The sequence below is a fragment of the Blennius ocellaris genome (assembly GCF_963422515.1).
Source record: "Blennius ocellaris genome assembly, chromosome: 3".
Lineage (NCBI taxonomy): Eukaryota > Metazoa > Chordata > Actinopteri > Blenniiformes > Blenniidae > Blennius > Blennius ocellaris.
The window spans coordinates 6,661,759-6,689,700 of record NC_137652.1 but is presented as its reverse complement, the minus strand read 5'-3'; the positions used below and the strand labels follow the sequence as shown (position 1 = coordinate 6,689,700).

The following is a 27,942-nucleotide window of genomic DNA, read 5'->3' as shown; positions in this document are numbered from 1 at the left end:
TTTTAGGACATAATCTGGCATAACAGGAGCATTTTAATCTTTATGTTCCCAATAAATTGTATGTGCATCTTGTCATTGCCTCTTTAATGACAAACAGCAGACAAGCTAAAGGTAAATGAAAACACATCAACATGCCATTAAAATATTTTATTGATAAACATACAGTTGCTATAAAAGACAAAGACTGAGCTCTATTCCTCTGAGAAATGAAGACGCTGTCAGCTGTCGAGATGGAGGAGTGACGAAGAGGAAACATCTATTCTCGGGAGGCAACACCATATTGCAAATTACTATGAGTTTGGTGGGAAATTACCAGGGAAGCAGCAAATAACTTTGTGTGATTGGTTTAGTTCACTGGAAGGAGTTGAAGAACAGCACGTGATCGGGAGAAGCTGATCCATGTAACTTGCTTTTTTTTGCTGGTATGGAACTGTGCTTCAAGTCAAATCACACTTTGCAGTTACATACGCACAGGAACGCGCGCGCGCACACAATCACACACACACACACACACTCTCACGCACACACACACACACACACACACACACACACACACACACACACACACACACACACACACACACACACACACACACACACACACACACACACACACACACACACACACACACACAATGTGCTGAGACCGAGAGGTCAGTGTAAGTGTGAAGTACTCCCACACATAACAGTACACTCTCCCCCTTAGTCGTTACATAAGGCACTGACTGATGCAGTTTTTAGAAGAAACAATGGCTAAAACATCCTATAGGGAAAATATTTAAAATCCAAACAACAATTATTACATTAAAAACATGCATTGTCATTCCTGTAAAACATCTTGTAAAGGAAAAAAAAAAGAAGAAGAAAAAAAAAGCTTTTGTAAGTTAGCAAGATTCCCCCAAAAATATAATAAGCAAGATGATATACAACATACAGGAAGATGTTTCACCTCGGAGAAAACAACAAGTCACGAGCCATCTGAGCAATACCCACAATAACTTATTTACGCAAATTTTCTCATGCAAAAGTGTAAACCCAAAAACCCAACACGAATGAGAAGGTATGAGTAAGGCATTGATGGTCAGGCTACGTCGGGTCATCCAACCCGACCCTCTCGTCACATGGTCGGTGCAGAAGCGGGAGTTAATGAGTCAGAACGAGGAGATTCATGTGTTAAAATATATCGTTCGGCTTTGTAGCATATTTAGTTTGCGACAGAATGACCCCCTCGTCTTAAGCATATAGTATAGATGTGCAAAAGCCCTAAACGTATGTTGTTTCATTACGTCCATGCTACACATATAAAAAGATGTGTATTACATGTGAACGGTTACAAAGTTACAGCGATAGTACTGTATGTGCAGGTCATTGTGTCACTCAGTCCACAAACTCCAGTTTCCTCTGTCCCGAACAGCCATTGGAGCTATTTGTGCATTTCAGGAAAAATAGACATCATTCCAAAACTCTGAGGTTTCCAGGCGCTTTTCCAGGATTTTTCCAGAATGTGACGATTCGAGGTTCAAAAGTAGTTTCCGTGTCCAATCACTGACGGCCATGCCAGCGAGGCTCCAGTGATGACACAGGGTCATCATAGGGTGGTGGGCTGGCCTCTGCCTGCAACAAACACGTCCGTTTAGATCGTTCATCTTAGTGTCGCTGAACAGATGCTAAAATGTAGACAGAGCTCACGTTAGGCATGTATTGATGACAATCAAGGTCGACATTAACCCATAAAGGAAAGGATTATTTGTCAGCTCGGTAAGCCAGGATGTCTCAAATGGTGAAGATCGTGCCGAGACGAGGACTAAACTCTCCCCAACTCATCGCGGCCAGGAAGTTTAAATACATGTGCTTGACTTTCAAAGGGTTTTGTCTAAAGTTTCGTCGATTATCCATGCGAGTCTGTGTGAGTGTGTTCTCACCACGGGATGCGATGTAACACTCGTGACAGCTCAGCTGTCCGTTGCGGATCCTGACGTCCGTCCCTGCAGTGGCGTCACCCAGCTGCCCCTGACAAACTCCACACTGCAGCGAGCAGATAAATAATAAACATCCTTATATGAAACAGACAACTGTTACACATCAACAATGTGGGACCAACTTCCATTAAACTGCAGCTCCAGCTCTTGAATTGTTATGGAATGAGGTTGAAGAGCTTTTGTTGCTTTTCATCAGACTCATCATTTGTTTGCTCGTTTTTATTTCATCACAGTTATTCAAATATTTGCATCAGGACTGCTTGAGGTGTGCGTCTCCAATAGGAGACACGAGTTCTTAAATATTACATATTGTATATCGCAGGTCACTTTTGACCAGGGCCAATAGCACTGAATTTAATAGGTTTTTACCATTTGTTATCTTTTGTAAAACATGTGTCTTCACACAGAAGCACAATGTTTCACATAAGACATGAAAACACAACTGCTGATTGTCAAGTTGGAGCACCACTAAAAACACTTACAGTCGTTAATTTAATGCACTTTGGTGGATCTGAATTCTTTTTTTAAACAGATAAAAGTCCAAATGGCCACATCTGTGGTTTATAAAACATTAGTGGCTCTTCAATTTCACCATGCATCACTTTGGGTGTCATATGTATGACCACGACCGAGATATTGATGAAGTCATTGTATATATTGACATATAGGTAAATTAAGAAGAAAAATACCTTGAAACATTGTATGTGGAAAAACAAGCCCAGCGTGTCAATAATCATAGCCGCCCCTTTTCCCAGAGGCTGTGAGCAACCGGAGCAGAGGCGCTTTCCACTCACACACCTGCAGACACACGGAGAGGAAAACAGGCCGTTAGCCAGACGTGAAGGTGCTTCATTAGTATTCTGATCTCCGATCAGATCTGATCACTCCTTCACACTAGGATCATTACCTGCTGGGCGAGGGAGGCTGAGGCGTTGAAGGAGAGGACTGCTGTTTGCTCGTTACGACATCGTGTGATCCAGATCTGTGGAGAGAAACGTGAATAAAAGGCTGATTTAAGGCATCCGGGGAATGTTAGAAACACGTGCCTGCTATTTCAGACGTATTCGTCATAGCGTGCTCGTGTAAAAAAGAACAAAAAAAACATACAAGGCCTTTCAGCTGGTAATTGTGTGTATATTTATCACTGAATGAGTTGCATATAGTATTTATATGATGATTTATTTGTGGTTCACGGCAATCCAATTTGATTTATATTATTTGTGTTTCATGGTGATGCCACCAGACTTTAATTCAAGGATTCTAATAAAGTTCTTCATCGTGAGAAGCCGTATGAACATTTACTCTCCTTTGAAACTGCCGCATTTCCTTCAGTACAATAAACACTTTGTCGTCCTTTACCTTTTAACATGGGGCCCCTGGTTCTGCTGAGTGTTGCGGTCCAGAGAGGCCGTCTTCCACAACTCCTGTTTCTTTGAAGGTTCCCCGTCACACGCAGAATCTACAAAAAGTACATCGTGAGACCACTTTCACAGCGTAACCAATAAGCGGGCGAGCTGTGAAGCACACACGGCCGCCTCCTGCATGTCAGAGCGCCTCTTGCTTCGTGCTCACCCTGGAAAAAATGCAGCTTGGACACATGCTGATCGTCACCACTTGAGGAGAGTTTCTGCCCGTTGGTTAACGGGGGGATGTTTTTCCCCGCCGCGGTGTTGCTTTCTGGAGATGCAGAGGTCCTCAGTGTCGGTGCTGGCTGCGGGTTCAACACACCGGCGGGCTTAAGGGGTGTGACAGTCTCCTCGAGAATCCGTCTTTCCTGGGAAATTAGGACATAGAGACAAAAAAGAAAAATTAAAAACAAAAAAAAGTAAGGGGAAAAAAAAAAGTGTATTATCTAAAGAGTTTTACCTCTTCATTGTGTTTCCTTTCTTCCTCCTGTACCTCCAACTGGGCTTTCTCCCACTCCTTCTTCAGCTTCTCCTGCTCTTTCTCATATTGCTCCTGCAGAGGGACAGCTCTTGTTTTTATTGTGTCGCCACAAAAAAAAAAAAACACACACACACACGCACACACACACACACACACACAGGTAGAACATATACAAAACACACACACACCCAGTGCAGCCTGTGGTAAGCATTCATGGAGCCATGCACAGCGTCACACGACACCATACCTGTAGGCGGCGCTCCTGCTCCTGCTGCCACCTTTCCAAGCGTTTACGCTCCTCATTGGGGTCCCAGACCCAGTGATTAACACGTTTAGCCAAGTTCAACATGGGGGTCTCAATCTAACCAGAGCCACCCCACAACCAGACACACATAGAGACACATGTATACGGAGCAAAAGGACAGAAAGAGAGGAAAGGTGAGAGGACAAGTCCGACCACAACGACTGCGGTGACCACTGGGAGACGAAGGGTTTGGACAGGGTCAAATATAAGAGCAAAAGGGGGAACAGGAAGAGGAAGCTGGAGCTGGAGAGAAATACTCACGGAGACGCTGCTCTCCTCCAGTCCTTCTGTGAAGCACAACAATCACATCATTTGACAAAAATCCAGGAATCAATGGTGTAACTGGTGGCCGTTTTTTAAGACTCTCACACTTTATTACGTGGCTAAATCATATATCAGACCTATACATATTCTTCCACATTAAAATATGTTGTGAATGGATGTTTGGCTCCATCGTCCAGATGCAAGTCCTTCTGGTCCACAACTGTCATAACAGTTACTAGTTTTTATACTAGCGTTATCTATAATACATTTTGGTTTAAAAATATGTGGTTTAACTAAAAAAAAAAAAAAATTCTCTGAATTCATACTTTTTTCAATTATAATTGAAAAAAAAAATCACACTGGGATGAAAGCCCCCAGGATTTGTTTTTGTAGTAGATTTGCACATTATGACACTTTTTGGTGCCTCACCATGTGAAACCTGTTCCGTAACTTAAAAAAAGAAAAAAACAGTGAACGAGTACATAAATTATATATATATTCATTACTTTAAACACCTTTTGCTTACGTTCACAGTATCAATGTTACTGTTCCTCCACAGTATGTCCTGATAACAAACCTGATAACTGTTTGAGGTTTACCTGTGACGGTGGGAGAATAATCCTGATTGCTGGTGGGTGATGCAGGTGACTGGGCTGATTTCTCCTCCGCTGGTTTTCCAAACAAATAAACAGTGCTGACCTGAAGGTAGAATATTGAAATCAATTAATGCAGCTTTACCTAGAATCTCGGTTAATACAAACACATTTCTCTGTGCCGTCACTAAATAAATCTTTGAGATCTTTAACAAGCCACACACAAGTCTTACAGTGGTTTTTCTTGGTTTTGGTGAAATTACACGACACCGTCAAAGGTGCAGCCCACTCTGCTGGTTCCTCTTTCGGGAAGCTCCAGCTTGCCTCTCGTTTGTGTTCATGCAAATGTTTATTGAAATCATCTTGAGCACAAAGTTGATTTACATAGCAAGAAGAGGCAGGCTGACGTTAGCATCTGACTCCACACTGAACGTGTGTGTGTGTGTGTGTGTGTGTGTGTGTGTGCGTGCGTGCGTGCGTGCGTGCGTGCGTGCGTGCGTGCGTGCGTGCGTGCGTGAGACTGTCCACCTCTCCGACGGTTTATCTCCTGGATTGTGTTTGCAGTTAGCAGTTTTTTTGTTTTGTTTTTTATTTACTGACTTTAGATTGAGTTTTAAAGTCTTGTGGGTCAAAGGCTTTGAGATGAGTCAACATGGTGACGCCAGCATCTTCTTTCAAATCATAATGATTTTTATGGACGTTCACTCAACTACACGAGCAATGACGCTGGAGGTATTACCTGTCCGTTGCTCTGGATGTCTGGGTGAAGCGGTTCCACGTGAGTCTGTGTGAGTTCAGTCACTATGGTGGTTGTTGTGATGCAGTTTCGGCCTCCGAGCAGGGCGCTGATGGTGGAGGACGGCGCCGGCTTCTCTGTCTGCGGAGGCGGCGGCTGCACTGCTGTGCCCGCTGCAGGACTTTTTATAACCGCCTCCGGTGGAACTTCGTCCTCTGTTTGTTTGGAGGGAACGTCTTTGGTGTCCTGCAGCGGCTCACCCGGGGGGGTGGGGAGAGTTGAAACAGGTAGATCTTCCGTAGTATCTCCGTTTTGCCGCACCGGCCCGTCCACCTGAGGGGAACACAACCTCACGTCTCATGAATGAGCTCTTATAGACTGTGAAGTTATTACACGCAATATTAATTCCAGTTGATCTTACAGAGTAATCTATTATCCTGTTTCATTTTTCATGGTGAAATCACTGATCACATAGATTAAGAAACACCGGGGTATAAATCAGTCAAATCAATTATTTATGCACAATGTGCTCAGCTTTGCTTCTTATATATTAAAATGTCATAATTGCATGTCAATGATGTGATGCGTCTCCCTTCCCCTGTCTGTGTCCCTTCCTGTACAATCTCTTGACAGTGGAAGTGGAAGTTTCTGATCTCTGCCTCCTGTAACCCTTCAAGTGGATTATCTTTCTGTCTGGAGTTTGTTGTTCTCCATCTTAGTTCTCTCCCCATATCCAATAACCCCAACCCATGCAAACAGAAAGCCATCACATCTCAGTCTGGATCTTTTGCCGTTATTTTGATTATTTTCCCTGGTAAAAGACAGATTTTTCCTTTGACTTTTGCCAATAATTGTTTACTTGTGATTGCTGGTATTTCAGTCTCTATTTAATTTAGTGCTAAATTAATAAAATTTAATGGAATTGAATATTGAGGGACAATACATTTGGATAATGTCAGTGTAGTTATAGTCGCATGAAGAGTCCAGTGTTTTGGAGGACAGTTTGTACCAGTGTTATTACAGACAGCTAACCTCATGGATGTTTGACATTTACATGTGCTGCACGCAGTCTGATGATATAACAAAGAAATAATCCCACCTGCTGTAGCAGATATTTACAGGAGGTCATTATTTGACTTGGATTTTTTATTTTGGCTCGTTGATTAACTTTCAGTTTATTCATTAAAGCCATATCTGATTACGGGTGTTTTCATTCATTGAACATACAAGAAAGAAGCAGCTCCTTAAAACCCTTCTTCCCTCCACTAATCTCATTGTCGATTATAGAATATTTTATATGTGCATTATATGTTTGTCAGATGAGCCTCGTTGTATTTGTGCCCCCTTTTAAAGGGAGGTTAAAACTTTTCTAAAATAAAGGGTTTTAATGGCGTATGTAGAAAAAGAGATCGAAATAGCTGATCATCTTATGATAACAGCTCTTAAACACAAGCTCAGCAATAAGGCGTGATAGTGACTGTGAGACCTGGAGCTCTTACCTCGGCGGGCTTGTGACTCGTGAGGGTGCTCTTGGGCTGGCAGTAGGGCTTGGCCGCCAGCAGGGGGCCGGGCCTGGAGGTCACAGGCGAAGGGGAGGGCAGCGTGTGTGCCGGTGGCGTGGGGGGAGTCCGGGCAGTCTCGGCCTGAGCGTGTTTGGTCTGAAGCTGTGCGTCTCCTGCAATCAGCTCGTTGTGACGAGTGCTGGGAGAGTCCGTCGGCTCAGTCTGCGGTTCAGTGAGCTGTGGAGACTGAGGCGGCACATTTTGGGAGTTTGCGACTGCTGAGATGGGACTGTTTGGTGCTGGGGGGCTGGAAGAGGTGATGTCTGAAATCTCTTCATCCGTTGTGTCCGTCTTCATTTTCTCCGGTTTGGAGCCGCGCTGGTCTGGCGTGACGGTTGATTCTGCTGCGTGACAATGTCCCGACATGTCAGAGTTAATGACAGGGGACGTGACCTTGCGCTCCTGGACCACCTGATGCAGGTCCTGTTTGGGTTTTGAGGTGGTTCTGGGCAGCTTCAGGCTGTCCAGTGTGGCGTCGCTGATGGTGAAGCGGAGGGCATAACGCTGTAAAACCAAGCCCGCCTCTTCTGGAGTCGCCGCATTCCTGTAGGCTTCACACAGCTCCGATTCCCTGCGCTCCCTGGAATAAGGGGATTTTGGTCAAAAGTTGAAAAGATCAATAAATCGCTGAGTCAGTGATACATTTGAGCCATCCTCACGATCTCATCCTTACTTCTCCTCCACGATCTCTTTGTAAGTCTTGATACTTTTCCTCTTCTCTTCCTCCTTCATTCTTTTCTCTATTCTTTTCCTCTCCTCCTCTTTTTTGATCAACTCCTGTGACGCGCTTCGGCGCCGATTCTTCCAGCGAGCCAAGTCCTGTCACAAGTTCACAGCAATAAATCCAAGGCTTCATTGGAACGACATGACACCAATTCGCTGAAAACAACATTACTAAATAACAACACTTGTGTTATTAGAATGAACTCTAAAGTATGTCTTGATTTAGTTTGATATGATGGGTTTCTTACATCTTGCCAGTGGTCTTCTTCTTCTTTAAAGCTGCTGTACTGCTCATGCATGCGCTCATATCGCGACTGGCTCAGCGGTGGCAAGTGTCCCACCTCGTCCTCATTAAGGATGTCACTCATACTCACACTCCTGCACGGGACAAAGACAGCAAAGGTTTTGAATGAAACACTGAAACACCAGGAATGTCCTCTCTGTCCAATCTGACTGCGTAAAAACAACAAATGCAGTTATGTTTTTTTAATATGGACCAAAACAAAAACCAACACTGCAAAGTAACAGAAGAAAACGCAAGATGAAAAAGCAAGAATAATAACCATTAGTATACAATTTCACTGCGAGACAAACACAACCAGCAACGGTTCCATGAGTTCCACCTTTCTATTTCCTGGATGTGATAACTTAACTATGTTATTTATATTTGTATTAGGAACTATCCACGATATAACATGTTTTTCACCCAATGTCAACTGGCTTGGGATTAGTTTCAGGCCCTGTATTCTTAAACTGGTTAAACAGGGCATAGAGGATGGCTTGATGGATTTGTGGTTAGTGGTGTTCATGCTGTCCAAAGACCTCATTGTCTTTAGAACGGCAAGGCAAAGCGGATGGACTGACAAGCACTGGTGTTTGTTAGGAAAAGTTAACACGTATTCAACAAAACAGAAATAAAAAAAAAATCTACAAGCAAAAGATGACAAAAAAAAGGCATATCAAAGCACAGTGCGACGGCACCGCCAAATACAGTGTTGTTATATTTTGTATTGCGCTGGTGGAATTGCACGTGCACGGCCTGTCAGCATGCAGACGTTCACCCAGATTCACATTAAACACTTACTCGGTGTCCTCAGACATAAAAGCAACCCGCCGGCTCACCCTAAAACAGCAACAGAAGGAAGTGAATGAGAGGGAAGAGGAGGCGATTATATAACGTGGTGACAGGGACCGCGGGAGCCGTAACTAAACAGTTCACAACCATTTGACTTGCAGTCAAAACGCCGTCAAGAGATCTGAGACATGCTGGAATGGCAGAACTGTCCATGGGAGAAACAAGACAGGCGAGAAGAGTTTGATCAACATCTCACATCATTGGAGGCAGCTCGTCGTCCTCCTGCCAGACACATTTCTTTTCTGGCTTTTCATTTACATCCTTTTTTCTCTCCTTCGCCACGTCTTTCTCTTCCCTCCTCTGATTTTCCACACCTGCCCGCGCTGCGCAGACGGAGGCAGTGGAAGAAGAGGGCGCAGGATTGAGTGAGGAAGAAGCCAGACGTTCAGCCACAACTGAGAAAGTGGCGTCAGGGATTTTCACGTCGGGCTTTTGTGGTTCTTCTTTCTCCTCCTCCTCCTCCTCTTCCTTCTCCTCGTCTTCCTCCCGCTTCACCCTCAGCTCTGCGCGCGACGGGCTGATTGGGGCTTTGGGGGGCCGGCTTCCAAGTTCTGCAGTCACCTTAACATGGCTGCTGAAACAACGGTCCAGTGACAAGGCCTTGATTAGCACATTCAAAGAGGCCGAAGAGTAAATCCAACCTGGGATTCAGACTCGGACTGCGGCCGATCAGCATTGAGTTCATTTAAATTTTTTTAACTTGCTTAGAAATCACCGCAAAACAAGCTGAAAGAGTTTGTCCACCCAAATCAAAGAGCAAATCTTCTACCAGCACCTTTATACGTGTGCATATGTCAGGAAAACATACACCTATGAGAGTGCTACAGTCCGATATGTTCACCAGTAACTGTGTGTGTCTGATCTTCGATGCTGAGGAGATCACGAGGTAGAGAGAGCGAGAGCTGGAGAGCGTAGTGGGCGTTACGCCACCATGTTGTTTTGTTCCAGCCGACAGTAACCATTTACTGGAATGAAATGCCAGTTTGCAGGCTGATTGCCGGTCTTTTACGGCACATCCTCGTTGAAGCTATAATGCTGATGCAACAGACACATCAGACCAAAACCCATAGGCATGCTAAGGGCTGCAGAAACTCAAGTGTCCTTAGAAGGTTGAAGCTTTGGTCCATATTAGTCCCTGATTGGTTGGATTTTAGACCTCACCTCTTTCTGGCTTCAGGTCGTATTGTATTTACTCAGGCTCAATACACAGAAAACACATTTAACATTTTCTGATAATTTTTCACTGTAAGAGAGCAATCTGCTTCCAAATTCAGCTGGTACACTGCTTAACCTAGATTCTTGTATTCAGTTCACCCGCCTCCATGCAAAACATGCAAAAATTTCAATCTTATCTTCAGGCATTTTAGCATGTGTGGAGAATATTTATTATTATGGATTCTTCTAAGAAATGTTACCCAGTACCAAATTAAACAGATGTTTTCCAAAAAGAACACACAGCGTCGTCATTAAATTCCAGATCTGTTCAGGATTCATCTCTGGATGTAATTTGGGTGAACCAACGCTTTCAAACACTGGAGGCAGCAGCAGTTCAACTCCTCATGCGATTCAGCAGTGATTTACACTTAAAGTACATATTGAAGACAGTCAACAGTTTGCTATTCAACCTAAATCAACCAAAGCCATTCCAAATAAAGCAAACATCAAATGTAACCCATAAAAAAAATACCAGTTTAATACAAACGGCACCCAAGCCGAGGCGATCTGTGCTGACGACACCTTTCAGACATAAAGGTGCGTCAGGCGTCCAGCTGCAGGTGAACACACATGCCAACATAAAACCAAACATCATCACAGTCACGTCAGGATCCTCGTTAACACCACGTCTTGTTAGTCTGAAATACACACACAGAAACCCCGATCCTTGCTTAGTTTGATGCAGGAGTCGATGAACAGCACCACAATCGCATCCCCGCACGGAAAATACCTGTCAATGTCCCTCTTTTCTGTGAGCTTAGGTCTGTTGTGAAGCGGCTTCATTGGAGACACTGGGCTGATGGTGTATTTGACTGATCCGGGTACAGGGAGGAACTGATTTGCTCTCGGTGCGCTCGCTTTTTGGGACAACCTGGCCCTCCGAGCCATCATATCATCCTTTTCCAGGTCAGGCACAGGCTCATTTTCTCCATACTCATCGTCATTCTCATCATAATCAGGTTGGCTGTGAGTTGTCCCTCTGACCACCGTTGCCTGAAGCTGCTGCTGATTTATGTCCATGGACGACCTGGGCTGCTGCTGATCCCGTCTGCAGCACAAAGGTCTTTCATTGAGATGACCGCACAACAAGCTGGACGACGCAAACACCAGCACCACTGTTAGTTGCTCTGCACACTGTTAGTTAGAGACAACATCAGCTCTCAGCCCACCTGACGTCCACTTTCTTACACTTGTCCGCCTGCAGTTCGTTCTTGGAGCTCAGGGGAGCGTCTGTGATCACGTCCCCTCGTTGGGAGGAGGGCAGAGGCAGGAATCGGTTGAAAGTCGCCGCAGCCGTGTTTTGTTTTTGGAAAACTCCAGTTCTCCTTGCCATCATGTCATCTTTCCGAAGATCTGGGATTCTCTCCTCGTCCTCGTCCTCGTCCTCCTCTTCCTCCTCAGTTCTCCGCACATACTGAGCCAGGCGAGCATCTACCTCAGCAGGAGTGGGCGTGGCCTCAGGGGTCCAGGATGGGAGGTCAGCAGAGGGAAGGGTAGTTTGGCTGGGGTCAGCTCCTTCTACCTGGCTGTTAAGAGTATTTTAGAAAACTCAAATCCACATCTACAAAGATGGATGATTTTTCTGAATATTTGTGACAATTGCTGCGAAAACCAAGCATGGACATGCATAACAACAGGCCAGCAGGACAAGTGAACACAGACTGCAGTGGAAACCTTGGAAAAAAGAAAAAAAAAAAGATTCTGAAGTGTTTAAGTAAACAAACAAAAGTAGAAATTCTACACCAAAATGCCTATTTTAACTCTTCAAGAACAAGATTTAAACAAAGATCACTGAGGTCCTCAAATAATGAAGTGTGGTCAGCTCTGCTGAAGCTGGATTTTCAAGGCCAAAAACAAAATATCAGTGCCATTTCAAAATGTTAAGGAGTCATTAGATGTCTGACAAACGACTGGCAGTGAGGAAATAAGCTAACCGAGAGTTGGAGAGATTATAAGTCGTGGTTTGGCAGCTTAAGTCATTTGAAAATGAGGTCAACGTTGATCCTAGAAGGCTTACAAAATCAACCAAGATTCAAACAAAAAATTGTGATGATTATTTATGGTGTGCTGGTTTCTATTTTCACTGCACATCAGAAACCGTATCGAGAAATTCTTCTTCTTCTGTGACACGTTATTTGCATATTTATGCCAATGCCGATAAATCTGCTAAAGGCCTGTTACCAAAATCATAAATCAGCTACTAAGCAGATTTATCAGATAAATCTCTGCGATCGGTACATGCATGTGTATGCAAGTGTGCATCTGCGTTGTCTACTAAAACTACAAGCAAATCAGCGCAATGCAGAGAGGTGCTGTCAAACTTGCCTTATATAATAATTTTAAAAAGGGCTTGAAGTGGTAAAGCGTTTTCAAAATAGCATAAACAGGCAATTCAATTAAGTAAATTACGAATTAATGCAACAGAAAAAAGGATGTGTTGTCCCTCAGCGCAGGCCAAACTAATGCAGGCAGGATTTGAGCTAATGGAGCCTAAATGATCTTGTATTTGGCCACGTCCATACCTGCGTTCCCGCTCTGAAAGCCGGGAGCCCAGGCCAATGGTAGGCATGGCTACAGTTGCCTTGGAAAGGAGCCGTCTAAGCAACTTTGTCTCCTCCCCTTCAGTCGACGCGACCGCGTCTACGGGGTGCTCGATCTCGGTCACGCCCCCAAAGGTCACAACTTTGCTGTGACCTCGTCCAGCCTTCGCTGCGCCGCTGAAAGGCCTCCCATAAGTTCTCTCCCGACAGGCCTGACACACAGGGGACGGGCTAGCCTCACTGTACATACAGTCTCACAGATGGAAGACAGGTCCACGAACAAACATACCATTCACAAACGTACGGGACAACGGCAGCCAGTGACAGAGCAGGGGGGGTGGGGGGGGTGTAGAGAAATCATGAGCAACTACTGACAGAGGATCGGCTGTGAAGACATGAGAAGGATGAGGTGGAAATGTTGAATCAGGCAGGAAGTGTGGATGGACAGAAAAAGACAAAGTAAGGGGGTTTTTGTATTTCAATTACAAAAACACACACATACGCTTTTGCACACGCACACACACACACACACACACACACACACACACACACACACACACACACACACACACACAATTTATCTGTTCTAGGTAGCCACATTTCTCCTGCTCACTGCTGCTCCTTGGGGAAGACAAAAAAGTCTTTATCCCGTCTAATGACATCAGCATGTGGAGAAAAACAAAGGCGAAGCAGAGCTGCCGGCCAACAGTCGCCTCTTTTTTTGGTTACATGCGCAGATTCTCACATGGCGGCCAGTTCCCTTCTCTGTTTCAATGCCTGCCAAAGAAGACTGAAGAGCACTGAAGTGCACAATGATGAGGAGAATGAGCAAGCAGATGAGAACTTGGGCAGCAGCAAAAAAAAACCCTAAAGAGACAAACTAATGTGTCAGGAAAGGCATTTCTCTCAAATGAGTGACGTAAAAATGAGCTTTGCTTGGAAAGCTGCAGAGTGCTGTTGTGAACATACTCAGATGCAAGTCGTGCACGCCGTCTCGTTATGCAACTCCACATTTGTCTGAATCTCCACAATGGAATGAACAAAAACCAAAGCTGGCATGAGATCTAGAGCTAAAAATATGCCCATGAATTGGAGATGCATCATGTTGAAATAAAAAGAAAGGATTCTCTTTAAGTAGGTTATTACCATGTTAGATACATTTACAAATATGTTAAAAAAAAATATGCCACATGAAAAGGTCAATACAACTCTTGTGCCTCTTGGCAATTGGAGATTAACCCAGTTTGCTGGAAATAGTTTGCTGAATTTTCTCTGATGGGAGATAAATCCGTATATTAGTTGCTTATTATTAGTTCTGTGTTTGCCTTGTGATGCAGTGGTGTTTATAGTCAGCAGGGATGTGCAGACGAAATCGTAACTGTTTTGTGCCAAAACAATATTTCTGCACATGAAACTATGTGGATGCAACGGTTTCAAACGAGTCTCCTTTTACTATATTAGTTTCTGTTCTTTGTAAACCGTGCTGATCTCCTTTTAATTCAGTAAGAAGCATCACATTGTGTCCACCACCATGAAAATACTAAAACATTTTTGTTTTTGCCGCTGCCTTGCTACTTTTATGACACAATGTTACAGGGATTTAAGACGAAAAAGGTGGAGATGTTAGACATTATTCCAAAAGAGGAATTGAATCCCTCACTTATTAAACTGATTGCATAATAGGAATATGCATCAAATCCAGTGAGTCGAGAGGGTTATGAGCAGATTTATGTCCCTCATATGCCTGCAATTATCAGCTTAAAGCTGAAGGCAAATACCCAAACACACAACACACACACACACACACACACACACATACACTGAGCTGCTGTTCAGATATAATCTATAAACAGTTGACACACAGCATCTTTTGGTGGTGTTGCACTGTGCTGTACTGTACGTGTGCTGAAACAAAGGAGTGTTTGCTTGGGCACCTTGGTTCAGTCATCTTCAGCCTCTCCCACTTCTGCATATCTGCCTTGCTCATGGGTGAAGAGACAAAGGTTGCGGGGCCGTCCCTGTGGGGGCGGGGCCTGCTCTGAGCCCGCCTACGAGCCAGGTCGTCCTTCTGCTTATTAGGCAGTGCCTTAATCTTTCCCTCCTCTCCCTCTTCCTCTCCGCCGTCCTCTTCCTCGCGACGGGAGGCAGAGTGAAGGAAGGGATTGTCTCTGCGTGTAACGATGTCGGGGACTGCGTCCATCTCGCTGTCCAATCATAGGACAGCGTTGCAGTGGCATCACAAATCGCCCGGCAAAGTGGAGCGCACGCATGCACATAAAGACACACAGGGGACAACACCCACAGAAGGAAAGAGCAGGAGAAGGAGAGAGCCGATTTAGGAAGGGAATGTGAGCGATGTTAAAGAAAAGCCTCACCACACAAGCTAACCTGATCTCTTGAGTGTGCTGCGAGGCCCGCCTGATGCCCTCCCAGCGCTCCCGGTCTTTGTTGGTACAGGCGGGACGGGGTACAAACTGGTGCACCCTGGGAGCAACGGGGCCACGACGAGCTCGTCTGGACGCCAGGTCATCTCTGCGAACATCTGGGACTTTCCGTGCCTCCGCTTCCTCTTCTCCATCCGATGGGGAATCCCACGCAGATTTATTAGCGCTCAAAAAGTCGTTATCGCGACGGAGGATGATGCTTGGAGACGGTGACCGCGCTTCCTTTTCCTCCACAGTGGGGGGGCTGAGGCTGGAGCAAGGTCATTTCAGAGGTGATAAATCAGTCCAACGTGCCATATTCTCAGCAAAAAGTGGCCGCGTGCAGATTTGCATCAACATGCATCCAAAAGCACTTTTTTTTTGCAAATCCCATCGGTTAGTCGAAGTTCACAGTCGGGTTGAGGAAACGTTTCCAGGTTTTAAGATAATCCTCCAAAATCAGGTGGCATTCCCCGTCACTGAAACCTCCACCAAGACAACAAGTGGCTCTCAACAAACACACCAACAACCACAGGCTTCTCCACAAGTTAGCGTCCCATCCGACTGAATCCCATCGCGTTGAATAATCAGCTCTTCACCACACAATTCACAGCAGCAGCGTTAAAACTGCAAACCAGAGACAAACCCCAGGCACAAATACCTGAACACCTCCCTGTTAGTGGATGCAAAAACACAACAGCTTCCCTGCTCGTGCATCCTGACCTGCTGTAGCGGACTGCAGCAGGGAGAACTTTAATTCCTGCCTTTTCCAACTTCTGCAACTTTCTTTGCTCCAACTCGTCTGGAGTGATATCCTCCTCCTCCTCTTCTTCAATCTTTTCCTCATTGCTGTCGGGAGCCCACGTGACAGTTTTGGGAGTTTTGTGATGCTGTCCAGGCTTTTTGCCTCGCTCTGGAGCTGCTCGAGGGTGACTGAGGAATGATTCATTATGTTTGGGAAAAGTAAATGTTTGAGGAAGTTTTGTGTGTCGGGAGATTCACATTTGTGTTTTCACCTCTCTTCATCACTCCACAATTTCTCTTCTGTGTACAAATGAGTCGACTCGGAACAGATGCTTTTAAATGTGTCGGTCTTTACCTCCGCTGCTCCACCTCCTCTGCGTGAGGTTTCCGCCGCGGAGCCGGGACGTAGGAGCTGGCATTGGTCCGGTTAGGAAGAAACTGGTTAAAGGGGATGGAGCTCCTTGACTCACTGCTGGCAGTCCGCCTGGCCAACATGTCGTCCTTCCGCACATCTGGCTTCCTGCTGGGGGCATCAGCCTCCGAGTCGCTGCCTCGCCCTGGGCACAAACAGTGATGGCGCTTGAAGAAAACAAGGTCAGCAGCTCATTTTTAATTACCCGTTGCGCAATAACACCAACAAACCATTGCAGAGGTACACGGCCTTGATTACACCTGGCACTATCGTGCAGCATGCGACTGGGACAGTGGCTGTTATCTTGGGGTCCAGGACCCCCTTGGCATACTCCAAATAAAAAAATCATATAGTTGCAAAACTACTGTCCAACGGATGAGAAAAACAATACTACCAGACATATTGTTCAGGAGTTTCTATTGTGACCTGCAGGGAACGCAGAATGATGCTATTCCCGGCGGTGGGAAGTTTTTTTTTTTCTTGTCACCCTGTCACATGTTATATTACATGGTCAGCATAAAAGACACAAACAGGATGCCTATGATAGACCCCATCAAACACACACGCACGCATGCACACACACACACACACACACACACACACACACACACACACACACACACACACACACACACACACACACACACACACACACACACACACTTGACAGACAGGATGTTGGACTCAGTCTGTTTCCCAGTTCCAAATCTGATTGATACCTAGACCAACAGCTGCTGCATGCATGTACACGCACGCACGCACGCACACACACACACACACACACACACACACACACACACACACACTTGACAGACAGGATGTTGGACTCAGTCTGTTTCCCAGTTCCAAATCTGATTGATACCTAGACCAACAGCTGCTGCATGCATGTACACGCACGCACGCACGCACACACACACACACACACACACACACACACACACACACACACACACACACACACACACACACACACACACACACACACACACACACACACACACACACACACACACACACGCACACACGCACACACGCACACACACACACACGCACACACACACACACACACACAGCAGAGATATTCAGCTGTTGTCCACAGGCAGTCACATTATACCTCGGTTTAAACGCCAACATATTGGCGAACAGCACTCAGTCTATTTATGGGCGACTGGTTTTAGGGATACATTTCAACATAACAACAGTTTCTACTTCCTCGATGAACGCTAAAGAAGAGTGATAACATTACCGCCTTTGTTGAAGACCTCATAGGGTCTGCGTTGTAAAACCTACAAGTCTGAAAACTGACACTTTATCAGAACGGACCGTCACTGTTTCCTCGGTTCACAACGTCGGGTGAGGGGCTGTGCTGAGAGCGGGAGCCAAAAGAATCCAGACTGTGAAAGAAGACAGAAGAAAACGTCCCAACGTTCAGGTAGGAGGTTCACAATTCACTCACGGGCCTTCATCAGGGCACAAGTCACTCGCGTTGGGCCTCTCATGAGCCACGTTTTGTGTGAACGTGTCGAAAGACGTCCCCCTACCTGTCCAGGGAGTTGTCTCGAGTGTGTCGTGGCGGGGAGAGAGACTCGCTCCTCTCAGAGTCCCAGCAGTCGTAGCCGCTGTCTCGGACGCTGCGCTTCTGTGAACCGTCCCCTCCTTCCTCGCTGTCCTGCACACGCCAGGACACAGAGTCAAATACAACACATCTGAATGAAATGCATGAGGCAGCTGTCTTCAGAGGACAGACTGGGGTGTCTCGTTGTTTGCACAAAAACACAAAAGAGCTCTTTTTTGGGGGGGGGGGGGGGGATTCCAAGTGAGACGAGATTAACTTTGCATCCTGTTTTGACAAGTTGTGTTGTAACATAAGCAGCAAGTGTCTCCTGTTACTCCTTTACGTCCTATCAGACAGGAAACAAAGTGAACCATCCCCCCACTGTCTGTCCATCACCCTCCCACCCCTCCTCCCCCCGTTCCGCCATACCTTCTCCCCCACCAATGTGACCCCTCTCACCTATATCTGCCATTTTGCAGAAGGTTTGAAATGATCCTGTTTCTAAGGATTTAGACAAGATAACAGCAGCCAAAGTTCATAAACACTAACTATAGGATGTTATGGAATCCTGAAATGCAACACAGCAAGAAGAAAGTTTTTTCTGTTGCACAGAGAACAGCTCTTTGTATTGTCGTCTTTCAAAATCCCTTTTTATTCTGTTAAAGCAAAGCAGCATCTGAGCCAGGTATTTTAAATGTGAGGAACTGGCATTGAAGTAGACACTCGTTCTCAGGAGTCCTTTGGAGTACCTTGGTAACTACAGAACTGTGAGATCAACACTTTTTTTACATGAATGATTTCTTCCTTTCAGCATATCACCTTTTGGTGATTCACATAGAACCAAGCTAAAGCCGCCTGCTACATGATGTCTTACAGTGAGTCGGTTCGACTGTGTGGTTTGCATGTCCAGCTTCACACTTGCAACATAACATGTAGGATTTGTATTCTGGGTGCAGTTTTTTATGGAAGTGGGGGACTATGATAAAATTCAGAAGTGTGTCAGTTGCAGAGAGATTCTCTGGCTTTTAGCCTGAAGGTATGACATTACCGAGCACCTGGTTGTAATGTATTGGCTATGGATGACATCCAAAACAAACAAACAAAAAAAAATCAGTTCTCCCAAAAAATAAAAGGGTTTGAGTGTGAGTTTGCATTTAATATTTGCATGCAGTATATTTTAAAGACATTTATTTTAAGTGTTTAGTATGTTCCTTTATGCTTTTTATTTATTTTTTTATTAAAATACATTCTATTCCACCCGAAAATGAACAATAATTGAGCTTAATCGAGCAATCTTTGTTCTGTTTCCACATGTTTCTTGTGGTTATTTGTTTGGAAAATCAATGAATGTTAATGAGAGGAATAAATATGCTCTTCAATCTCTGCCGCTCCCAATGGCGGTTCAAGAGCCCCCCCCCCATCCCACACCTGTGCTATTCATGCAGAAAGCTGGGGGGAGTAATGAGTCAATAGGTTCACTCACCACCTTCATTTGAGCAAGAAGCCCTTCAAACTCCTTGAGGTTGAGAGTGGGGCCGCTGTAGGAGGCACAGCCAGAGGCAGCCTTACCCAGCCAGAACACTGTATTCAGCACCTGCAAGCCACACGGGCAAGGTTTAGGAAATAATTATTCAATGCTTCATTTAAAAAAAACAAAAAAAATGAAAATTAAAACCCACAGTTGGGCAATATAAACTTACATTTTTTAATTTGCGGTTGCAGTCGGAATCCCTGAACAGAAGAGAAGAAGACACTGTGACTATGACACTCCATTGATTTATGTTAAAAAAAAAAAACGCCACACACGGGCATTTGCACTCTTTCACCTGAGGTTGGCCCGTATGGATGTGTCTTGCAGGTCCCCTGGGTCGAACAGCTGCGAGCCTTTCAGGCCCAACTCCTCGCAGCCTCGCAGGAAGACCGAAAGGTTGTCCTGAAGGAGACAAAGAGGGGCCAAGAGACAGTCAGCGGCCGCTGCTTGGCAGCTGAACGTCACGCTGGAGAGTGTCCTCCTACCAGCCCGGCGATGGGGGTGGGTAATCTGTTGATCTTCTTGACGAGCCCTGGTTTGATTGCACTCAGCAGCCTGCGAGGAGGGAAAAGCCCAGATTTGTGGGAGTTTATGAGCTATTACACGCCACGCACATTAAAATGAAGCAATGCCGCACGCTTACTCGCACAGCAGGATGCCGTTCTCCAACGCACTGCGGAAGTCCTTGTCGCCAAAGTTTTTGCCGGTGACTGCCTGTGGACGGAGGACAGGAGGAGACAGATGTGAAGTGGAAGCCAGCAGGCAGTTTGCACTTTTAATATATTGACTGAGTTTGTGTTTAATAGCGACAGAATACAAGAGAACAGGAAAATGTCCCCACTTGTTTTTTTGAGTTTGAAATAACCTAAAATGGACAAATGGAAAAACACACTTCTTCTTCCAAAACCAAAACTATCTTATATAATATTATGTTTTGGAAAATTACAGTTCCGTAATCTGACATATGATTTGCCAATAAACCAATTAAACTGACAATTTCGCACATTTACATAATTATTTATTTGGCTCCAAACTCTAAACATGTGAGAATTTTTAATTACTTCTGAGTTTATAATTTTCCAAGTTTAACATATTGGATATTTTTGCCTTTTACGATGAGATTAAACAAGCAATCACTCCAATAGTTTTCCTTCATCAGTTGTGTCAATCCATCTTCTTCACTGAGGACCTGGAAGTGACCATCTATCGGCCTCACGCAGGATCCCGCTTCTTTCCAGTTCACCCATCCCCCAACAATTTGCTTCAGTACAAAACCAAATTAGTGTGACACCAGGTCAGAGAGAATCCTCTCCATCTCCTCATTCAGTTTCATCCCAAACGTGCCCACATGCCACACTGATAACCTCAAACCTCAAGCCTGCACTCTAACTTGGAGTAGATCTTGTGCAGGCAGGAGAGGATGAGAGACAGGAAACCAACCTTGATATACTGCCATAACGCCAACACACACACACACACACACACACACGTGCCCACTCACACACATATACAGCTTTCCAGAACTGTTGTGCAACCAGTGACTAGATGAATGGAAAAGGAGAGTAGTTTGACTGACGCCGTTTCGACATCTAATCCAGATTAGTGAAGATTACAGTTAGCGCCCAGACTGTTAACTGCAGGAACACACTCCCTCTGATGCTGCTGCTCATATGTACGCTGCTCACACACACACACACACACACACACACACACACACACACACACACACACACACACACACACACACACACACACACACACACACACACACACACACAATCTATTGTTTTTGGTTATATAAGTCGTGTGCAGATGTTTCCCATTGGCATCCTCTTCTTTTTCTTGTTTTTCATTCGTGTGTCTCTCTCACACACACACACACACACACACACACACACACACACACACACACACACACACACACACACACACACACACACACACACACACACACACACACACACACACACACACACACACACACACACACACACACACACACACACACACACACACACTGACCTTGCAAAGCCTGTACATCTATCTGTGTGAGGTCCTAAATGCACTAAGCAATTCCATGTTCCCCATCTCTGCTACTTCTACTGAATAGTAAACATTGTGGATAGCTGAGCGATGTGCTGGACTCCCATCGCCATGCATATTTGAGATTTTCCAAAATTAAGTAAAGTATATCTACCCACTCCACACAACCAAAACAAACTGTTTCTCTTCCAAGACTCCGGGCCTCTGAAACATTTACAGCAGAATCATGCATAATTTACTCACAGAGGAAGAGTATTGTACTGAGGTGAGACTACCAAGACTACTGATGGTGTTTTGTGTAGGCAGTGTGCACGGAGGAGGCAGCGCTCAGACAGTGGGCACAGGGTGGAGGTGGTTAACGACTGGGTTTGCTGCTGAAACCGAAAAATGCAGCAATTACAACACGGTGACTGTGACTGTGCTGCGAGGGTTCACGATTGTCGAATAGATTTTAATTTATGGTTAAGCTTGAGGACAAAAAGATTCCCGTGAGAGTGTGTGTTGATAGGACAGACAGGGTGTTCATGGTGGACAAAATCAACAAAAAAAAAAACCCAACAACAAAAAAACAGAGCTGAAAGCCTTGAGGGTATTTCAGTGCCAGTAATGGTAACTCGACCCTGACTGGCTCATTCTCAGTACTCATACTGGATTGCTCTGCTCAGTGAAAGGCAGCAGCAGCTACCGTCTAATAAATCCTGAAGTGGAAGTGTGTGTGTGCGTGTGTGTGTGGTAGTTGTATAATTGTAAAAAAAAAATAATAATTTAACCATAAGCTTTAACCAATTCAAAGCATGAAAACCAGCATAATTCAAGACTTGAATAAAAGTAAACAAAAAAAACCATCCAATTTCTATCTGGCCTTTTTCCACTCCGGGTGCCGGGACACTGGAGCGAAACCCGGCTGACCAGGCTTCATCCTGGACACCAGAGGAAAAACCCAGACAGACACATAATTACACCCTCACACCTACAGGCAAGTTCCAGTCAGCAGTTAAACTCAAACACACGTCTTTGGACTGTGGGAGGAGAGAACGGCAAGAGAAACCCACGCACATGGAGAACATGCAAACCCCAAACTGAAAAGCCCTCAATCCAACTCAACATCTGAACCACGGACATTCTCAAAGGTTTTAAATAATCAGTCTGCCAAACGTGTGTGTGTGTTTTTTTTTTTTTTATAGAGGCGTCATCACAAGAGTGAACAATACTAGTTTTCCTGATAGATCCACGTAAAAAAACAAATAAAACATGTTAATTAAAATGTTGTGTATGTACCCTGGGTTTTCAAAGGCCCCAGGTCTTTGTTATTCAGAATCAGAAGTCAAATCGGCAGAAAACGTCTCCAGCATAATGAAAAATGTCACATCACAGCAGTTGGGGGAGCATCAAATTAAACATGATCATAATTATCTTACATGACACCAAAATCCAGTATAAAACCTGAACATGCAGCATGATAGATGATGCTAACATCTGGAGATGGGATTAATAGTCTTTTCATTGTGCAGAGGATGACCCCCCCCCCCCCCCCCTATCATCCAGAGGTTTAGCTGTACAGCTGCAATGAAGAAAGAGAGACAGGAAAACAGACTTTTTTTTTATACAACTCTTTTGAAAACAAGAGATTTAAAGAAGAAATGTTGGTTTCAACGAGCCTATAGTGAGTATTATGTTACAATTTTGCACCTCAGCTTCCAAATGATGCAATGGCCTCAGAGAGACAGATGCTTAATTGGTTGTGGTTGCATAACAGCGTGCCTGATTATAATGTTACAAAGCTCTTTAGTGCATGTGCACATTAAAGGTCAGAAAACGTGTTATAAATAAGGCAAGAAAGAGAAAAAATTAAATAAACAGAAAAATGTAAAGAGAAAGACAGAGAGACAATCCAGATGAACTGTGGATTAATCTGGATGAGATTAATTACCCAGAGTGAGCCAGCACTAGACAGAAACAGCATTGATACCATTCGGTACATCGCAGATGTTTTCCTACATTTAACACAAGTGTTTTTCCTGTTAATTACAAAGAGTGCGGTCGGGCTGCCATCATCCAGTTTGTCCCACTGCAGTTTTCCCCAATTAACCCACTTCAGTGGTGCACTTCTTCTAATAGCATAAACAGCTTCTTCTGCTTCCAACCACAATCACGTTGCATTGGCTTGACGCACTGGAACTTCCTGCACAAATATATTTTGGAACATTTCCGGCCTTAACAAGTGAACGCTCCAGTGATAAAAGCACTGTCACAGAATTGTTACGGCATTACAATTAGCCATTTTTATCTGGTCTGACCCGATATGTGGCAGAAAGGAGGGTACACCCCAGGATAGGTACACAGAAGTACACGCAGCTACTGGCAATGGAGAGTGACCTGTTAACCTGGCCGCCATGTCTTTATTTCAAGGTAGAATCGCGCAAAGAAAAGCCGTGGACTCACACAAGGAAGACATGCTAAACTCCACATTTACCCAAGAGCAAACCCGTCTTACATTGCAAGAGCTGTCATCATACCACTATTCTTGGAATTTTTTTTTAACACAAATCTTGTTTAACTTCATTGTAGATGCCCCCCCCCTCCCTTAACCTCTGACCTTGAGTGTCTGGGAGAGATGAGTCGCTGGTATGCAAGCTGCAATGAGTTGCTGATGTAAAAAAAGGGAGCAGCTCAGTGCAATCTCTCTTTATATAACCGACGGAAAACATGCTCAGTGACACTTACAGAGTATTGTTGCATTTCTTTGTTTATTTCAGGACGATTTAAAAGTGGCCGTGCTCTGCGGTGAAACTGATATGTGATTAACTGTGTGCCTCGGTGGAAGGCGTCAGCCACGACCGGAGCACGGAATGGAATCTTCACCGAGAGCAAAGTCCGTTGTCGACGTTGTTTCACATTCTGTACTTCGCCGTCGGGACAGGAAATTTGGCGAGTCCCCGCACTCACCCCTGCAGTCTCGTGCAGACACGTCTGGCCGTCTGAGACTGTTGGATTTAATCTGCTGGGGACAGCTGGGGACAGCTGTCCACATCTGGCGCAACACGCGCACGCTTTACTCGCTCGCACGCATTTGTCTGTTTTCACCCCCCCGACTCTCGCCACGACCTCTACGTCTGGGCCAGTGGAACTTAACTGCCGTCACCGACCTGTCCACTGTCCTGTCCAACAGTTTAAAGCACCGTGGACTGAGTGCATCGGCTTTACGGCGAAATCCTGCCTCGTCTCGTCTATAAACAGGCAGAGAGGGGTTTTTTTTGGGGGGGGGGGGTTTGTCTGTGCCAGTCTGGTTTCCTGCTCGGGGGGGGGGGGTTTGTCTGGTGATATATAGCCTACTGCTCTACTGCCCCCCCTGGAAACAGTGACACCTGAGAGCCCGTCAGTGTTTTGTTCCCATAGCGACCGGTGTCACACCAGCGAGGCGCGTTCGAGGAGTGTGCACGGCTGCGAGCTGTATCATGCATAGCTGATTGGCATACGTGAGTGTGCATACACTTTGCATACCTGACAAGAACACACACACACACACACACTCTGAAAAACGCTGCATGGAGCGCAGGGCATCTAACTCTGCGTCGTCCCCACCTGTGAGAGCACATAAATACACCTCTAGAAATAGGGCCAGTCTGACGTGCCTGAAAATAAGTGGAGAATTAGAAGGCAGGAAGCAGACAAAGTGAGAGGAACGAGGGAGATTAAGATTAAAGGCCAGCGTCGGCCGAGACTAAACTGTTTTCACTGGTGAAGCGCCGGCTCGCTCATTATGGCGGGTCGAACGGCGCCACGCCTTCCACGTCTTGACCGAAGGGCGTGGACAATGTGATGGACTGAAGAGGCGAAATAAATAAATAAATAAATAAACCAATAAACAGTGTTGGTTAATTTGCATGTTACATTTTTTTTTTTTTTTAAAGCGCACATCTGTTCCACTTTGATATCACAGGGAAAATGTTTCATTATAAATGTGCCAGTCTGCAAACATATTATCAGGGTTTGTTGTCATCAAAATATCCCTAAAAATGGACTATTAGTCTTCAGAGAAAGAGATATTTCATCAATGCCAGCTCAAAGTTTCTCATATTATATGTAATATTAGTCTTGTAACTTTCTGTAATGGTGATCATTATGTAACCTGACTTAACACCGAAAAACAGTCGGGGTTCTGGATAGATTAGAGATTCGTGACTACATTGTTAAACCGCATATTTTAGAAACAGACTGGGTGTCTTGGTTAATCTTGAACGGGATTTCAGTCTTGTCGGTAAGCAGTAATGAAGACGGTAACCATACAACCGGTTCCTTGCGACTAATGACCAACCAGCGGTGTCGCGGCGTGAGTGCATGGGTTCTCTCGCACAATTAATAGACTTGTCCATGGGTTTATAAGGAGCTATACATTAGTGTAGTTGTTAATATGTGACTCATTGACGGATCGGCAACCTGTCCATGGTGCACCTTGCCTTTTACCTTCTGTAAACTAGGATGGGCTCCAGGATGGATGGATGGATATTTGGAAGCAAATCCCATCAAAATGCAAATCATTTTAGTACCTCAAAATATATTTCATCATTGGGAAACAGAATGAATGCTTTATTATCCACTTCATGAACATCTAACTGCTGTTAACCTTTGTATAGGTGTTTTATTTTCCTTTTATATTGATGTAAAGTATAAGGTCACACAGTGGTATGATGGTGAGCAATCCCACCTCACCTGAAGGCGAATGATCCTTCCTGCATGGAGTTTGCATGGTTTAATTGGTCTGCAGTTAATTGGTGAGTGTGATTGTCTCTGTGTGGTCCCCTTCAATGGACTGGCAATCTTCCCTGCTTCTGCTTGGTGAGCAAGATGTAAAGTGTGGTATATAAATAAACTTGCGTTCCCTTGTGTTTGCAGTCTAATTCATCCATCCTTTCCTTCATCTCTCTATTTACTTTGTGGGTCTTCAGCCAGTACAGTCAGTGAAAACACATCCATCCTGCAAGGTGTGATTCCAAAGCCAGATCTTTCAAATAAAGCTAAATTATAATTGTACTACGTCTCCTTGTATCCTCGGTGCCAGTGTGAGGATTGTGTTGGCAGGACAGCGGGGACAGGATGACATTTTTTTTTTTTTTTTTATAAAAAAAAAAAAAAAAAAAAAAATAGGTCATAACGCAGCTCCGCGGGCAAATCGTGATTCACCACTCGGGCTTAAGCGGAGGGAGAGACGCTTCTCGCCGGGCACATGATGATGGTGGTCGGACGGTAATCTCATCGGATGCGATCAACTGCTGGTACAGTGTGGCATCTCGTGCGTGAACGCTGGCCCGGCTTCATAACCATGGCAACCGGAATCCCCTCGCGCCTGAATAGAGGGGGCGTTCCTCCCCCGTCGTTCCAAACACACACACACACACACACACACATACACACACACACACACACACACACACACACACACACACACACACACACACACACACACACACACACACACACACACACACACACACACACACACACACACACACACACACCGATCAACTAGTTTCTCTAATGTGGACCGTGATGAGTCTCCTCCGGGCAAATGAGGGGCAAACTTTCTCTCTCTCTCTCTCACACACACACACACACGCACACGCACACGCACACGCACACACACACACGCACGGAGTCGTCTGTCCCGCACGGTAACCCGACACTGCAGTCAGTCACCCCCAACAGGTGACGGTGCACCGGGGCTGCAGCTTGCGGGGATCTGTATATTTATATCCCCGGGCTCAGTGTGCAGCAGTATGACCCATTTTAGTCCCCGGGGGGTGCAGAGGCAGCAGCGGGGCAGGGGGGGGGGGGGGGGGGGCAGCAGGCAGGCCCCGGACGGACGGGCTCCGGACGGTCTCTTACCTCGATCCATTTCTGAGCCTCCAGGCAGGCCGGTTCGGGGTGGGGGCGCGGGTGGTGCTGCTCCGGCTCCTCTCGACATGCTGCTGCGGGGCTCGCCATGTCCCGGCAGATCGTATATATATATTTATATAAATGCACCACCACAAACACAGCGGAGTTGATGCGGCGATGTGTGATGGAGCTCCTCTGTCCTCCGTCCCGGTGTCTCGACCGTCCCGCGGCTCCGCGCTCAGTCCCGGGAGGAGAGGGGGAGGGGGGGGGGGGGGTGTGCGTGGTCCTCTCGTAGCCCGGCTCCGGCCGTCCCTCTGTGGCACAGAAATGGAGAAAGAGCCCCGTTTTCCAGGCGCTAAAAACACCGATTCTTGTTCGCCGGACTGCGCGAGGCTGACGACGCTGGTCCTCCTCGGCCACCA

At 45.5% G+C, this 27,942-nt stretch overlaps 1 protein-coding gene across 5 annotated transcripts; it reads right to left on the bottom strand.

The window, feature by feature from the left end:
* Positions 1–148: 148 nt before the first annotated feature.
* Positions 149–27,929, bottom strand: limch1a (LIM and calponin homology domains 1a). 5 transcript variants are annotated; one of them, XM_080520656.1, is made up of 31 exons: positions 27,530–27,929; positions 20,247–20,317; positions 20,089–20,158; positions 19,899–20,005; positions 19,773–19,803; positions 19,556–19,666; positions 18,059–18,186; positions 17,841–17,911; positions 16,461–16,662; positions 16,085–16,294; positions 15,327–15,632; positions 14,873–15,142; positions 12,921–13,178; positions 11,568–11,924; positions 11,129–11,446; positions 9,380–9,757; positions 9,133–9,171; positions 8,297–8,426; positions 7,999–8,144; positions 7,263–7,905; positions 5,767–6,096; positions 5,034–5,133; positions 4,432–4,457; positions 4,114–4,227; positions 3,846–3,938; positions 3,552–3,753; positions 3,339–3,438; positions 2,887–2,961; positions 2,669–2,777; positions 1,923–2,025; positions 149–1,614 (listed from the first exon to the last, which is right to left on the bottom strand). In XM_080520656.1, the coding sequence occupies exons 1-31, from the start codon at positions 27,626–27,628 to the stop codon at positions 1,589–1,591; spliced, it is 5,223 nt and encodes a 1,740-aa protein (XP_080376782.1). In that variant the 5' UTR covers positions 27,629–27,929; the 3' UTR covers positions 149–1,588. The 5 variants fall into 5 exon arrangements, with proteins under 5 accessions (XP_080376782.1, XP_080376783.1, XP_080376784.1 ...); XM_080520657.1 differs by having other exon boundaries at positions 9,380–9,754; XM_080520658.1 differs by lacking the exon at positions 4,114–4,227.
* Between the last annotated feature and the right edge of the window lie 13 nt (positions 27,930–27,942).